The sequence below is a fragment of the Pungitius pungitius genome, chromosome 8, assembly GCF_949316345.1.
Source record: "Pungitius pungitius chromosome 8, fPunPun2.1, whole genome shotgun sequence".
Taxonomy (NCBI): domain Eukaryota; kingdom Metazoa; phylum Chordata; class Actinopteri; order Perciformes; family Gasterosteidae; genus Pungitius; species Pungitius pungitius.
The window spans coordinates 17,788,208-17,804,970 of NC_084907.1; the positions used below are offsets into that span (position 1 = coordinate 17,788,208).

General features: G+C 42.6%; 1 protein-coding gene across 1 annotated transcript; it reads right to left on the reverse strand.

The window, feature by feature from the left end:
* Positions 1 to 1,947: 1,947 nt before the first annotated feature.
* On the reverse strand, positions 1,948 to 16,594 carry dnai1.2 (dynein, axonemal, intermediate chain 1, paralog 2). The gene is made up of 20 exons (XM_037448339.2): positions 16,400 to 16,594; positions 16,101 to 16,160; positions 15,874 to 15,966; positions 15,614 to 15,694; positions 15,232 to 15,358; positions 14,894 to 14,949; positions 14,626 to 14,781; positions 14,393 to 14,452; positions 14,154 to 14,282; positions 13,885 to 13,969; positions 13,656 to 13,773; positions 13,406 to 13,449; positions 12,988 to 13,235; positions 12,648 to 12,737; positions 12,334 to 12,406; positions 11,855 to 11,937; positions 9,618 to 9,766; positions 8,087 to 8,186; positions 5,765 to 5,950; positions 1,948 to 2,493 (listed from the first exon to the last, which is right to left on the reverse strand). The coding sequence occupies exons 1-20, from the start codon at positions 16,406 to 16,408 to the stop codon at positions 2,392 to 2,394; spliced, it is 2,049 nt and encodes a 682-aa protein (XP_037304236.1). The 5' UTR covers positions 16,409 to 16,594; the 3' UTR covers positions 1,948 to 2,391.
* Between the last annotated feature and the right edge of the window lie 169 nt (positions 16,595 to 16,763).

The following is a 16,763-nucleotide window of genomic DNA, read 5'->3' on the forward strand; positions in this document are numbered from 1 at the left end:
ATTTATGACCGATGTGATACTTTTTTTCCAAACCAAATCCATATTACAGAACTTGAGCACGCAATGAGAATCTGTCGTGAGCCGTTCCCTGCCCAGAATAACCGTGTAGGCCATCAACATTGGTATCTTGACTCCACCCGTCACCTTTGTGAAGAGGTGGAGCCCCCCCCTGCAGAACTGAAAACATCTCTGAAACACTGAAGCAGCTGGGCTCATAATTCCACAGTGGCACACCTCTGAGAGAATGGGGGGGGGGGGGGGGGGAGGACAGCAGGCTCCCTACGCATCTGATGAATGTTAAGATGTTATGTAATAGACAATAAAAGTATGATAACAGACTAACACAAAGCTTGGTTTCATTCTTGACTTGTGCTCAATATGCCCTAATTCTTCTATTTGTCCCTCTCCTACAGGCCCCCGGACGGCATTTACTGGAATCGTCGTCTCAGAAAATGTCTCCTCTGTACGGTGGAGTGGTCACGTCTCCCCGTGAAGAAGCTGAAGATAAGAAAGGAGCCTTGAAGAATTAACATTTAAAGCTGCAGTGAGATGAACGTGCAGGTTTCTCTGCTTTTGTCCGATTCTAAATATTCAGCACAACGCAATGTGCATCGTGCCCCTTTTTACATTCCCAGTCCATATCGGCTTCCTTCTCCTCACACCTCATGCGTTTAGCTATGCGATGAGAATACAGAAAGTTACATTCATCTGTGGACACGAGTAACTAGAATCACATGGATCCAAGCTTCGACGAATAAGTGTTAAACCAAACCATCTCACTTGTTCCATAATGGTGAACTAAAAGACCCATCAGCTACTGACCAACACTGAACTCTGCAGACCAGTCTCCGCCATGGAGTCTGAAGAGCGGATGACTGGCCTGTCCACAGCTGCGATGGTGGCCATAGCCTGCAACGCCTTCGTCGCCATCCTCCTCCTCCTTCTGTGTCTCATCCTCTACCGAGCCTGCGGGATCCCCTCCAGCCAGGAGAGGCTGCCGGTGTTGGCTCTGGGTGAAGAAGAAACCCCTCAGGTGAACCAGCACAAGTACCTGTTGACCTCCTGACTGCCAAGGGATGAGTCAGATGCAGCCACGAGAAGGTGCCGAGTGAGCACCGGGGGCCGACTGCGTGCAGGAATTAGACTGGTCCTTTGTAGTATTTAGACTCAGCGGCCGAGCCGACGGCAGAAGGGACTGTGCCTCGCGGAGGTAGCGAGGGTGGATCGACCGCTGGTGTGAATGTTTGGACACACACACACACACGTATATATATCCAGAGGAAAAGGACAAGGCCACAAGGATGGATGTAGGTTACATAAAGGCGAAGAGAGCGCGACGTTCAGTACACAAAGAGCGGCTGCCCTGTTGCTGGAGGTTTCTAAATATATCTTCTATGTGCTCTCTCCGGGAAAAAAAAACAAAGACAATGCTAGAATATTGCTGAGCTGAAAACAGGGACTTCAGCTTGTGCAGTTTGTGTGTGTCATTGTCACTCATGAAAACCAGCGATCTGTGAGGCATAGCTTCTTGCTGAGGGTGTTACATAAGGACTAGAGAGGCTTAGTGGAGATTTGTGTCCTCTTCAACACGGCCCTCACGCTGACATCTGCTTGCGGCTGCACGTGATGTCCCACCCGCTCTGGACTGAATCACAGCTCGCACGCATCAATCATGGGGGAAAAGAAATAAACTGTAAATGAGCCATACTTCTTGGCGTCGACCTGTGCTTCAGAGTCAACAAGGCATGCTGTGTAGAGTTAGAAGATATAATGACGTGTATTTCAAACTCGAGAATCAGAGGATTTAGTGTGTGTAGAATTTAAGATTTCAAACTTCGGGGGGCAATCCGGTTGGTGACTGCGTAGCAGAGCCGCCCGCTGAGTGATGGCCGGACCCACGTCATGAGGATGGGAAGACCCCCGGGCCCCGGCATAGCCTCCCCGGAAGGCCCTCAGGTGGCAGCCGAAATGCCCACTCAACCGGCGGAGCGTCCACCATCGCCAATTACGAGAGAAGAACGAATAAATACGAAGCCAAACTTAAGTCGGACACTGCCGCGAGTCGTACCCATAGATGAGGTTTTAGAAGGCTGCCGTCGAAGCGCCGCATGAGATGCTCGGCTAACCTGAACCTGTTAGCTAGCAGAGTATAGAATAGGTGAAGAAATTCCTGCAGAATGGAAATTCTAATGTGGCTTGTTTAAAATGTATTACGTACTGCAGCATTAATGCATTGATTAATCAAACTGAATCATATAGACATGAGACAAAAAACATTTTTAATAAAGATATAGAAATATTTGCTGTTATGTTGATGGTGTTTTACTGTTGCTAAACGAAATAGATCTCTTCTTTTTTGAATGAATGAACGAGAACGAACGACGCGCAGCGCTAAGCTGTGCTTTGCTCTGGTTCCCTCAGCAGACTGAGGAGCTTCTCCATCTTGGCTTCTTCCCTTTCATTATTCGGCAGTGGATCCAGACCCCTCTTGACCTACACACACACACACACAGACGCAAAGAATAAGTGTCATACCATACCACCCAGCAGGCAGTCCTTCCATCAGAGGGAAACGCAACACAATCACACATACATTGGAATGGACGTTAAATAAATAGCAGCAGCAGAGTGGTGGTGTTGATTCTCTCTATAGTAGTTTATTTCCACCCTAGGTCAGGTGTTTGAAGACATGAAGCTACAGCCAACCGGGGACGATGACAAAGGGCTGATTCAAGAAAGATCTTCCAGTTTCCACTTTTCCAGAGACGAAGGTTGAGCTCACCCAGCTGTCAGCCTGCGTAGCAGCAGCAGCAGCAGCAGCCGAGTGGCGGCGAGGTATCGTCCAAAACACTGATGGGAGTAAACAGATTTGAGTGCAGCAGGGGGGGCAGCCCCCGCATTCAGCGATGGGACATCTGCCCCCGCCAGTCCAAAAGGAAGGAGCGAGGCGTCAGCAGGCAGTCAGTGCCAACATGCACGGGTAACAGTAAGTCACTTCAACCACCAGAGATCCTGGAGCATGCAGCTAGAACTACCCCCCCCCCCCCAAAAAAAAAATATTATAAAGACTGGATGATTAGCTGTGGGGAGACAAAGAGGTGTGCGCTCACTCACGGACGGACTCACACTCGGACCAGATCGCACAACCCTTTTTTTAAGGGGTGATGATGCCGACGGCTCGTCACATTTAAATGTCTCAGTAAGGGATCCTTGCTACATTGATATTCCATCATGGCTGCTACATAATGCTAATCTAACATTCAACATGAGGGATCAAACCCCCTTTATGCATACTGAAATATAGTTTATGTTTGAGTGCAATGTTAACACAATGATTGACACCATCATCTCATAACGCCATGAATAACACACAGTACAAGAACCTGGTTGCAACAAAAAACACCTCACGGCGTGATTAGATATCTGTCTATTTACCATCAAATCAGATTATTGTGTATTGAAAATCACAATAGTTCACTTTAAGCACAACATTAAAAAAAAAAAAATAGATTTATGAATAGAAGGTGTGACATCAACTCCTTCGGAGCTTGAGAAATGTAGATTGATATTTTGTTATAGCCATTTCAAAGTTTGAAATGGATACAGTGAGTGGGATGACCGAGAGAGAGAGACAAATGAGCATCAGGTCTCGCTGTGACATAATATCTGTGCCATGATTAATGACTCAATAAGGCTTCCTCCACAGTGGAGTGAAAGGCTTTCCAGGTACAAACCATCACTTCTATTGAATAAGACCGCACAAGTGATCATAACCATAAAATATAGTCTTCTCTCAAGATGTCAACATGCGTCGTGATTTGTACTCTTAATTCCTTTCAGCAGTAAAATCCCAAACTTTTTTATTTCTAAAAGCAATAAGACATGGGAGGCCCAGACTTCTGCTCACTTTCTAGCATTCAGCGGGAATACAAATATTCTGTATTCGGGGAGACTGTTGGGATTAGTAGACAATTACAAAATATTGCACAATACTTCTTTTATATTGCCAGAAGAGAACAGATTGGTTGAACACATCTACGCTGAACAGAAGGGTGAGCTCAACCCTTACAGGGATTATTAAGTGGTCATCTAAAAATGATGAATACTTCAGAGTTGACTACAATAAGTCGATTAATTGGCCACCAAGTTACTATTTAATGAGTGAATATTTCCAGTGGATGTTGTAGCCTGATGCTTATTTGCCTCTCTGTGTGTGCGTGGACATGCTGTGCTCCCCCACATTGGGTTCATTGTGAGCAGAATTGTTCATGTGTGCTAAACTAAAAAAAATTGTGCTGCAAAAAAGTTTTCTCCGGTCAAGAGAATTTTTGTGTGTGACCAGCACAAAGGAACACAAAAGAAAAGCTGCAGGACTGACTCTGAATAGGCGCTGATTAAAGTGTTGTGACACACAGGTTTCCTCCTGTGTTTAGTACGACCGCTGTGATTACTCCACAGCTCATTAACCATTGTCACTTGGTGGAAAACAGCCTTCAGTGACTCCTCTATTGTAGATGGAGGAGAGTGGAATTTCGATTTACTCTATAGCTACAACTTTGAAAATCCATCATTTATGTCATCTTTATTTTCTTTAAGATTATTTCCCCCATTATGTGCTGGGATTTATAGTCACTCTGGTTGTATTTCTGAAAGGACAGATCCATACCTTTAACGTGGGAATCCTTGTACAGAAACCAGCCTTTAAAACCACTGGGCTACCAGCAGTTCATTTTCAGTAACATTTGTAGGTGATGCATGTTCTGCTTTCCTAACAAACTCGTTTAGAATGATCGAATTCTCTGTGGCTGATTGCCAAGTGGCCTAAATGACAAGGGGGAGTAATACAGGTGATTAGTGATTCTGACCCGCTGAGGAGGGGGCAGAACGGTGCCCTTCCTCTCATTGTTGTTTTGGTGAAATGAAGCTTGAGGTCAGGACTTCACTGATATTGAACAGTAATACAAAAGGACGACTCGCATTCAAATCATTCTCAGACATGACGGCATATAGAGGGTTTAGAATGTTATCAGCTGATTGATTGGCATCGTCAGCGGTCATTTACCATTGCAAAGAACTTTTGGTTTCACACAGGACTCAAACAATGGTGTCCAAGGTGAAAGTCCTGCGAATGGTTGAACTGACCACCTTCCTAAATGGATTTTGTTCCCAGCCGCCATGAAGGCCCTTCATTAGAAGCAAATTACTTATAGTGGCCAAGCAGTGGAATTATAATTTCCTAGTCAGTCACTTAATGACATTGGAAGGAAAAAACAAATGGGTTAAAATACTTTTGTAACTTAGAGAATAATTTGATTGTTTGCAGTACATCACCTTAATGTAGTAGTAGTAAAACACAAATAAATACATTCAGTGAGTCTTGTTTTTGTGCCTGTGATCAAATACATGGCCTGCAGGTGAACAGGCCCCATCTGACCTGTGTCCATGACACCGATAATGCCTTTTCAATCCAATGCCTGGACAACCACACAACACACTTCTCCACAGTGCTAAAGGTAGCAGAGTGTTTGGTACTAAATTGGTAATGTGGACGAGCGCCATTCCTTTGTGCCAATAGAGCCTTATTATGAAGACTAGGTAGCAGAGAAAGAAAACAAACACATGCAAAGCAGCTGCATTTGGAAGGATGGGTTCATCTTCTCACCTCTCACAGCTAGGCTGAAAACAGGCAGAGCTTTTGTGGTTATATACTGTAGCTCAAACCATTTTGCCGTGATGGAAATTCCCAACGTGATCAGTTTCTTACCTTTGGTTTCTTGCGGAGGTTAGGGGAGAGTTTGAGGCTGATGACATTGCCTCGGTCATCACCCACTATGAGGAGAGGATGGATGGGATTGAACTCGATGTGAGTCAGCTTGGTCTTCTTTTTGGCCACCACTGCCTGCTTGCAGATTTCCTCATATTTGTTGATGTTAAGGTCAAAGACATAAACCTGAAAAAGATGGGTGATCAAAAGAATATATCTGTTGATTGTTTACAACCCACCAAACTGAGAATTGAAGAGTTTCCCATCATTGCTAACACTGACTATCTATCAGACCTGCAAACTCATGAGGTTAAGGGTCAAAACGGTGACAACGAGGGAGGAGGGGGGCTATCCAGAAGAGACTGGATCACAGACATTTTTTTTTCCACCGAGTCATCATTTTCTGCCAGGGTATCTGTAACCCCATCATTACAGCCTTTATGCAGGATTTTTACTTTTGATGTATGAGCACTGATGCGCATACTTGATTGCATACTTAGCTGTTGAACATATTCATTTTAAATCAATTTTAGAATATTATTTTGGCCGTTTTTATTGCTTTCGGGTGATGATGTCGGATGAGATTGACAAATCTAGCATGGGCTGATGTAGGTTTTCTAACTGAAATATCATGCACTCCATGTGCAGAAGGTTACAAAGAGCTGCACAGAGAGCAAATTAGGATTTGGAGTGTAATCAACGGAGGATAAGCCTGGTCCTTTCAATATTTCAGCCTGACACTCTTATTTCCTCATTTGCCAGCTCAGATGGAGAGGCAGGGACGGAGGGAACAAAGATATATTTGTTTCACTGCAAGTCAGTGTCACTTTTACACCTCAACTTGAAAGGCAAGTCATTATCATGATGAACACATGTACGCACTGATGTATGCGCGCACACACACGCACGCACGCACACACAAAAAACACGTAGGCCACCGTGTCTGAGATTTTGCAGTGTGACAGCAGCAGCAGGCCAGGTTTTCATCAACAGAAAATACACGTCAAGGGGCGCACAGCTCACGCTGAGTCACTCAAAGCTCTACCAGGCACAGAAAACAACAACGTGCTGAATAGAATCAGCAATCCTGGGGTTGGAATCTACGCACGATCATCACTCACGGCAATCTCAACAGTGAATTGACCAGTACATTGACCTGGATCGACTCCAATTTGATATTCTTGGCCCTCCTGCTGCAGCGGAGAGGGTACTGTACTAGAAAAATGTATGCCAACTTCTAAGCTCTAAATGAGGTTTAACCCAGTATCTAAGAATAAATGACACGATTGAGACTTGGTATGCTTTCTACGAAGGTTGTTTCAAGTTGTACATGTTTAAAACCTGCTTTATTTACGTGAACCTTAAGTGGCAGATTTATAGTTGCGACTTTGTTTTCTCTCTTCCATAATTAGTCAGAACTGAGGTTTGGTTGTGAAACAAAATTTGCATCGTTGAGACACTATAGTATGCATTGTATAATGGGGGCCGCAATTTGCCATTGGAAGGGAGGGGGAAACACACACACACACACACACACACACACACACACACACACACACACACACACACACACACACACACACACACACACACACACACACACACACACACACACACACACACACACACACACACACACACACACACACACACCTCATTTCCTTTTCATCATTCTCACACAAACTCACTTGGCACACTGGACAGGAAATGTGTCAGACACAACACTCTGGACTTTCATAGCGGGGTGCAGGCTGGTGCAAAGACAAACAGATGGGGACAGCTTGCAGCCAAACTTAGAAAATGTGTGGAGATAAGCAACACAGGCTTACAGGATATTACTTTTGGCAGCAATCAATAACAACTGGCAGGGTTGGAACCGCCTTTGTCTCAAGAAACCATGTTTGACAAACTCCATTGCCTCAGGCTATTCTGCATTCATTTGAGGTTCAGCGTATGAATATGGCAAGCGTTTAGTCAGCGAGAGTCTGGGAGTCCCATCATGAAGTGGGATGATGGTGCAGCATGGGACTTTATGTTCTGTCAGGTAAGTGTCGTGCCCACGTCATCTTAGATATAGCAGCGAGAAATCCTATAGGCGCTGTGTGTATATATATATATATATATATATATATGTGTGTGTGTAGGTCTGAGAAGGTTGTACAGGCAGCATACATCACATGGAGTAAAGCAAATCAGGCACAAATCATGCAATGTGGTTTGAACTTGATTACCCTGAATACCAAACAGGCATAACAGTAATGAACTGCTAAACATCTAAATCAAGATGAGGGCTTCAAAATGTAAGTTTAGGTAAACACTTACATGTCCATCTGTTGTGACAGCAGCAAATATAGTGGAGGAGTATGGAGCCCAGGCAACGTCACCAACAGGTACTTTCAGATCAAATGTGAACATTGGAGTGCTGACAAAAGACACAGATATACACAATCAGACAGGATATCTGTAACTTCCCATTACATTGGATGTAAAACCTATGTGCCTCATAGTCAGAGAAAGATCAATTCTTTAGACATTGCAGGCATCACCTACGGTAACCAGTTACAGTCTGCCCACACACTGTCACCTCATTAGAGGCTGGCAGAGGAAATCAAACAGAAGGGGCGATCACACTGTTTCCTCACATTCTTAACCTGCAAAACACCACAGGAAACAAGGTGGAAAATGCCATGTTTCTAAGAAACCAGGCAAATACAAGTCCCCTTCAATTATGAAGGGAAGCGTGTGTGAGCAAAATAAAAATGCAGTAGGTATATATCGCTCTATCTCGAAAGGTAACACAGCGCATGAGTGCATGAAAGCAATTTGCACTTGCAGCTTGATGTTAATTGGTGTTTTATTTACTAAGGCAGAAACTACTTTCACATCAAACACCTGAAGTGGCCTTTTGGGTACATTCAGAAAGTGAAGCACAGCTCAAAGGAGTGTATTCAGTGGTAGAACATGTTCACCATCAGCAAGCTCAGAAAACTAAATCAAAATGTAGCAAATGTATAATCAAGAAGTAATTCAAACGAGTGCTTAGTGAATATTGATGAAAGTCTCTTCTATCACTACCTCGGCTTCTTCGGTACCAGCTAATGCAGTGTGACAGTTTTCTAGGATGCACTACCGAAGGTACTAGTTTTCACCGAAAGTTGTCGAACACTGGAAAAGTTGAAAATACGTTTGATGGGAGTCAGACCCTCTCCTGGAAAAAGGAGTGTCTTGTATCGTTGGGGGGGGGGGGGGGGGGGGGCTGTGGCTCATTGTCGAACGGCCCTGTTTCTCATAATGGGAGGATGATTACTATCATTATTCAGCCAAGCTGCCTGTGCTGACAAGAAGTGGGAGGCACTGTGGGTCAGAAGGAAGGAAAATGATGCTATACGCAAGGTAATACAATAAACTATATAATCAATATAATCTGATTATACAATATAATCTATTGGAAAGATTACAGGAATGGTAATTATATTTTCCCTGAATGCACAACAATATCTGAACACAAAGAGTTAGTAAGGTCGATGCCTATAAAAATATAACACAGCTTTTCATTCCCATGAGATATAAATGACAGATGTACCAGTCATCTTCTTACCGGCGGGTTCATATACTTCAATGCCGAGACTAAAATATAAATGTACTTTATACGGGTCACGTACGAACACATAGGAAGGAGCCCTTTCTAGTCACCCAACAGTTTCGTGGAGACTGTATCGCAGAGGGTCACCCTCCTCTTTAAAAGGCACCCGGCCCACTTGCCAATTATATAGACAAAAAGAATGGTTGTCATAGCTTTGATATAGCATAGTTTGTAAAGTGATGCAATATCTACAGTGTCATGCTTTCTTACTTGATGGTATGGTCCCAGATCTTGATGGTCCAGTCTGAACTGCAAGAGATGAAGACCTTCGGGTGGAAGTGGTTCCACTTTACAGCATCCACTGCCGTGGTGTGGGCTTCATACGTCTCCAGGTACTTACTTGAGTAGGTTTTGGAGCACTACAGAATAAAGACATCAGACAAATATCATGAAAAGTCTTGAATTGGCCAAAGGTTGATGGTATAAACGAATATTTTCCTTTTGGTAAGGCTTGCAAAAAAGATTGAATGGGAGCAAAAGAATAAAGAGGCCTAACTGGACATGTGTGTGACTCAAAAGTCATTTTCACAGGCTGAGTAGCAGTAAACAGAGGAAAAATAAGGACATGACATTTAACTTGAATTTGCATCTTCTTTTTCTAAAGACCACAGGAACATTCAGGAAGTGCATTAAATGACTTCTTGAGAACGCCTCGTTTATCTGAGAACATGAAAAACAGCTGGTAGAAAAGCCTTGCTGCGACATTGGTGATGATGACAGTTTTAACCCAAAGATAGTAATGTAAGCTTCAACGTGGAAATGCCCAATAAATTCCCAGTTGGTTTTTGCAATTGACACATCAGGTCTTGCAAAAAGCAAGAATTCAACAGTAGAGCTAGCTGGACGGGTCACAATAACAGGACGATTAAAGTTAAACAGCTCCTAGCTTGTGTGGACGGCTGTTGCACTTCTGCAGCACTGACAGCTTGATTGTTTCCTACAGCAAGGTGAACGGTTCTTAATCTGCCCTCTCCCGGGGTTTGAAACCCTGAGGTGACAGACGACACAATTCATCACACGTACTCTGTGTGTGTCCGCCCATATGTCTGCAAGGAGGGTTAGGAAGATTAATTGATTTCATAGGACTGCAGCCATGTTGTGTGTCCTTACAGGCAGTGTGTATCTAATCCTCAGCCATCGTAGGAAGCAGACGAATCATTCACCACAATTGTGTTCCAAGTCACAGATCATCCAGCGTGCAATCACAAGTGTCTGATTAGCATCAAGTCCAATGACTAAGAGTATCATATTCTCAGTTAGAAATTCTAGGGTAATCATTGTCTGATATGAGGAAAAAAAAACTGCCAAAAGGTTTTTCTTCAACACAGAGACACATGTGAATATACTAATGAGTGTGTTCTTTAAATACTTTCTAAGCACCATGCCACCTCTCCCTAGGTCACCCCCCGCTTGTCTCTGGTATGAAAATAAGAACAGCAATTAAGGAGACACGTTATCTAACCTGTGCCCCCTGTGAGGGCAAGCCCAGCATTATATCTTTAAGTGCACCACAAACAAAACCAGTGTCAGTTTTTCAGGGCAGATCTTCAAAAGAGTTGCTCATCAAAGGGCCCTAGTTCACAGATGCCAAACTCGCGTTCGGTCAAAGTGAGCAGTATCCGGCCCGAACCTGAAATGAGTTTGACACCCCTTGGCCTAGTACCTTTTATTACTGACACAACCTTTACAGCCGGTTAGGCCCAGGTGAATTAGATTAGCTGACGACCCCCCAAAAGCCGGCCGGCACATTAAAAACAATCCTAATTGGACAGAAAAGCCAAGCTTCCATCGGAATGTTCACCCAACTAAAGATATTATCTCGATTCAAGGCTGGTTTTGTACGTCCTCTTTTGTTGGTTCCTTTGTTAGTGATCATTTACATGAGTGGCTCCACTGGTGGTCGTCTGCATAATTGATACAGTGCCATCCACTACCGCTGTTTATCTCACACTGGTTCTGTTTTGAAGCCAGGACAAGGAAAAACACCAAATGGTTGTAAAATACTACCAAAGAGCTACATATTGACTCGGAGGCTTCAAACAGGGGAATGAGGAGGACAGCTAATTGAGACACTTGTGCTCAATTGACTACAACATTATTTTGTTGAATGTACACCATCTGCCAAAACAGCTCACGATCAACATTAACACATGGTGAATGTAGCACACAATATGGAACTGGGACACATCTGCATTAGTACCGGATTATCGCCAGCAAGTTTCAAATATCTAATGAAAATTCCATGGTTTCCTGTGAGTTTGAAAATCTAAAATTGAGTATGATAATACATAGTATTAGACCGAATGAAAACCATCTGGTACAAATGGTCCTGAAGTTAAAGGTACAACTACTCAATGAAGTGCAGTAACATATAAATTCATGCTCTTTACAAAACTATTTTGCCAAAAGATAGTTGATAGTTGATCCAGACTACAGTCAACACATACCTTGTGTATTTTGCCCTCTTCTGTGCCCACAAGGAAGAGATAGTCAATCTGTTTATGGAAGTCCAACGATGTACCACAGGCCACTGTGGACAAGAGGCATTGAGTACTTAAATTAGACACGCACTGTTACAGACAGGCCGGTTATTTTACCACATACAGTCTTACATATATTTTAGTGCCGTCATTTGACTAAAATATCTAATGATTAATCGCATTTATGTCAGAGTTAACTCAAAATTAATCACACTCACTCACTTATTTTTTTCCATCATTTTTTCTTCATTTTAATGCTCTTATCAACATCGAAGAGTGGATTGGCTTGCTTTATGCACATGTTTTATTTTTCTGAAAAACATCATTGCCAAACAGGGCGGTACAAAAAATGAACACGCAAAATGGGTTTGCGTGAACGTTGTTAATAGTTTCACTGACGGCACTAATATATTTACAAAATATATTATACGCAATGGAGATCTTACAGTTGCCAAGCTGCTGTGCACTTTCTGGTCCCACCAGAGACAGTCGGATAATGTCTGTAAAGACCAGCTCATTCTGCAAACATGCAAACACACGTTGATGTAATAATACATATATTGTAAAAGCAGTCTAAGTGTAGAAACTAAAACAAACAAATGAAAACGACCATAAACAAGAAGGATGAAATTAGCCTGAAAGATTGTGTTAAATTAATATATTGTACTGGTTTTAGTAGTACTGGACTAAGATAACATGAAAAAAAGAGAAGATTAACTCAGTTAAAGTGACAATAAAAAGAAATAATGGCGCAGCTAACCTTGACGAGTGCCCAAGAAACAACTCGGCCATCCGATGACACAGAACAGAAAATGTGTTTATTGTCCATGTCATTTTTCCGCCACCGGACCTGAATAAAAAAAAAGAAAGAATGAATCTACTGGAATACTCTCTCACCTAACATGACATTCCCTGTTAGATCTGGGTATTGAAACTGGCCATTGCTGCGTGTTGCCGCATACGCCTCCAAATAGTCAAACTGGGGTCTCAAAATAAACTTCCAAGTGAGCGCACATCAGAAAATACTGCAAGGGTGGAGTGACTGCACTTAAATACACACCCTGAACTCACACCACATCTACCTTGCCTCCTCCTCTCACCTGCCAGACTGGGTCTGTGTGCTTGCCAGTCTTTGCTGTGCTCTTGTACACAGGCGCAGATCCCTCCCTCTTCAGGTTGTAGACGGCCACGCAGCCGTCTTTGAAGCCCACCGCCGCGAGGTAGGAATGCTGCTCGTGGACGTCCAGGCACATTACCCCAGAATCTGTGGGGTAGATGTACTCTGGGAAGGCAGAATTCTTCAACGAGTAGAATACGAGCATGCCACGCCCATGGTAACTTAAGTCGTCTGACCAGCAGACGGAGACCGGAGAAGAGACGGAGAAAAGGCCAGGTCAACTATAAAATGTGCTTCATTAAAGTTCTATCATTTTAAAAATGTGATTAACTCGGGACAATTGAAATAGACTCAGATATGTTAACATAACTTATCCCTTTGCTTTTACACTGTGTACTCACACGATCCCATTCCCACAGCAAAAAGGTCCGGATATTTCTTATTCCTGTTGAGGACAGGTGAATCAATTAGTCATTTGCCCTTCACATAACAGCAGAAGAGATTTACAGTCCCTAAAACACTGATGGTTTACAATCAATGGAATATACATAAACTCTACATATTGGGGAAGTTGCAACTACATATTCCCCTCAAGAACAAAGATGAACATGGTTCTCGTCAAAGGTGAACAGAGTTTTTGAGCAGACCTACCAGCAGAGGGCAGTGACAGACAGTCCTTTTGCTTTGTCATACTGAAACTTCCACAAGGGGAGAAGAGTGCCCTCCTGGTCCCTGAACTCATCAGATCCATCCTCAAAGTATTTGAAATCTGAAATGTCATTAAGGGGAGCAGGGAGATGAGAAGAAGAGAGTCTTCCCTCTGTAGCAACTTGAGTATCAAATGGGATTGTAGTTTGTTGGTGTGTCACTTGAAGAATACCTTGTGCTAGGTCATCAAAAGTATTCTGATGGACCATTCGTTCAAGGATCTTGGCCCCTTTTCTTACTTTGGTGATGTCATCGTTCTGTAACATAAACATGACATTTTTTCAATAGAAATACTGAAACAAACTATAATTGATTTATTACTGTGACCAATGTGATGTCCTAGTGAGTCAGCATTATAATCCGATATGACTGTGATAAGATACTAATATTATATACATTATTTTGTCAGATGAGGTAAGAAAAGGTGAGCACTCTCTTTACCGCAGTTTCCATCAGCATGGTTCTATTCTTGCTTTTGTCAACATCTTTTTTCAAAGTTGGAGTTTTTTGCTTTTCTTTGTTTTTCTCCAGTTTCTGCAGCTCCATTACATAGGCATCATAGATCTCCCACTGCAAAGAAAACATACTTATTACAGTCAGCCAATGTGAGCATAAATATTCACCGTTGCTCAATAGTCAGAAAACACGCCTCTGCAAAACATATACGGGGAATTCAGTACCTGACTAACAGTGGCACCGAAGATGCTGCGTGGAGGAGGCTCAGTCTGGCAGCTCATTTCCTGCAGCAAAATAAAAATAACTCCATTAAAACTCAAGAAGCACTACGCTATGAACAGTTTATTACACATTCATCGTTTTATATCTTTCATACTAATAATTAAAAAACTACTCTTTGAAATGTTATCCATCCCAACAACTCCCTATAAGATGTGTGTTGGGGTTTGCTTCCTACCCTGGGGGGGTTGTTGAGGGTCTGGGAGGCCCTCTCGCTGAAGTTGAACTGGTTAATAGCTTTTTGCTCCTTCGTCCCAGTTTTGGAGGCAACGCTGTCTGGTCTGTCCTCTTCTCCCACTTCCTCCACATCCCTTTCACCCTCTTCAGGTATGGCCTGTGTTAAGCCATAAGGGGCGATCCAGTGTTTCAGCTTAAGTTACACAAAGTTAAATATTCTGTTCAACACAGACAAGTGCTCTGACTTTAGATCAACACCACAGATTTACCAGGTTTTCCGGCTCCTCCTCATCAGCTTCAGCTTCCGTTTTGACTGTTGCCGGCTCTGGACACATTAGAGATGTTACATCATTTGACTTTTAAGAAAATGACCACGTGTGTGAAAACTCTGACCATATCTTACATTTTATGACACATGCTGAAAGTGACACCTTGTGGCACCCATTATGCACTGCACCAGAGAGGAAAACATCAGTTCTAATGCTTAAAAACACCATGTAACGCAGCGTGCAGTTGTTATGGAAGAGAATAATATGTTAGTTTTGGATGTCTAACAAAGTGTAACTGTGACCTGTAAACACAGAATGCAGCATGTTTCTGTAAGTACCATTAGCGAGACCCTCCTTGGCCCTCAGTTTACGACCCTCATTAGAATCTATGTGCACAAGATTTCCTTCCATCTCAAAGAGAACAGCCAACTGATCCACAGCGGTGGTAACCTTGAAGGAACGTTCCTGCGATACACAATGAGCAATGACGTGAGGAATAGCAAGCATAGAAAACCTGTTAGTTTTGTTTGATTGTGGTTAAACGAGAAAATAAGAAAACATGTATTAACTAACCACTTATTTTGAATCAAACACAAAAAGAAGCGAGAGAATATCTCATATAATAATCTTCAAATATGACCCAACATCAGAAAACCTACTGCAGTAATGAATGGATCTAGAGCAAGTGTTGTAAAGTAATATGCCTGGATGCTTTGTTACCTTGAAGCTGTAGTGGACAATATTTCGAGGAGCATGTGGGTTGTTTGCAGTCAGGGTCCTTGTGATTTCCTCTTTCAGCTCCTAATGATACCATTATAAATAAAGCAGAGCACATCATAGCAGAGATTACACATGTCTGACTAATCAAAAGATGATGATGGGAATTATTCTAGTAAAGAAAAGAATTAAGCGAAAGCAGCAGTGTGAGCCAACAGCCCTCACCATGTCAGTCATAAACTAAGGCAATGAAGATATCTTACCGCCTCGGTGAGCTCCAGTTGATCTGGGGGCTTGATAAGTGTTTTCCCATAAGAGTCCCATCCACCACCGGCATCCACTGCCTCCTCCTCATCCTGCAATGATCAAAGTCAAGGTGTAATAATGAGGTGTTTCTTATTGTTCTGAATATTACAGAAAAACGACAAAACGTTCTGCTATTTCTGGAATGCGATCACAGGTTTGTGATTTGGAAGTGAAGTGCACCCACCTTTTTCTTATTTTTGTTTGACTTGGGACCAGGTAGAGCTACCTTCTGAATGGTTGAGCCCTGCGTGAAAACAGATGAAACCCAGCTAACGTCATATGTTGCTACGTTAATACCAATATTACTTTACCTGTACGATGACTGACTGAGCAGCAACTGTTAAGTTAATTATTGCATTGAATGTATTTCGTTGCCGTGACAGCATTGTGCTAAGTAAGAAAAACACGTCCGGTAACTTTAACTCATTCTTAACGGTCGATGTTAGCAAACGTTAAACAAAGATGGCATTTACATTAAATTACCTTTCTCATTGTTGCTCCAACCCAATTGTTTCAGAAGCCTTGAGAAAATAGTCCGTTTTAATGTCTTAACCACAATTTAGTTCAGATATATTTCCTGGTCAAAATACAGTATACAGTATAACGACACGAGTTTAAAAAGAAAACTTAAATAGTCAACGCTAGCTGAAAGTAACAGGAGGCTCTTCTGAATCCTCCCGCTGCTGTGTTTAGGTTACCAAGACAACCAGTAGCCTGGGCAAGTCGTCGGGGTCCAAAGATATGTTCTAGTTTACAACATTACAATTACTCAAGTTGTGGTAATGTAAATTCAATTATTGTATAAATACGTATAAAAAAAATTAATTCGTAAAACATTTCGATTTCG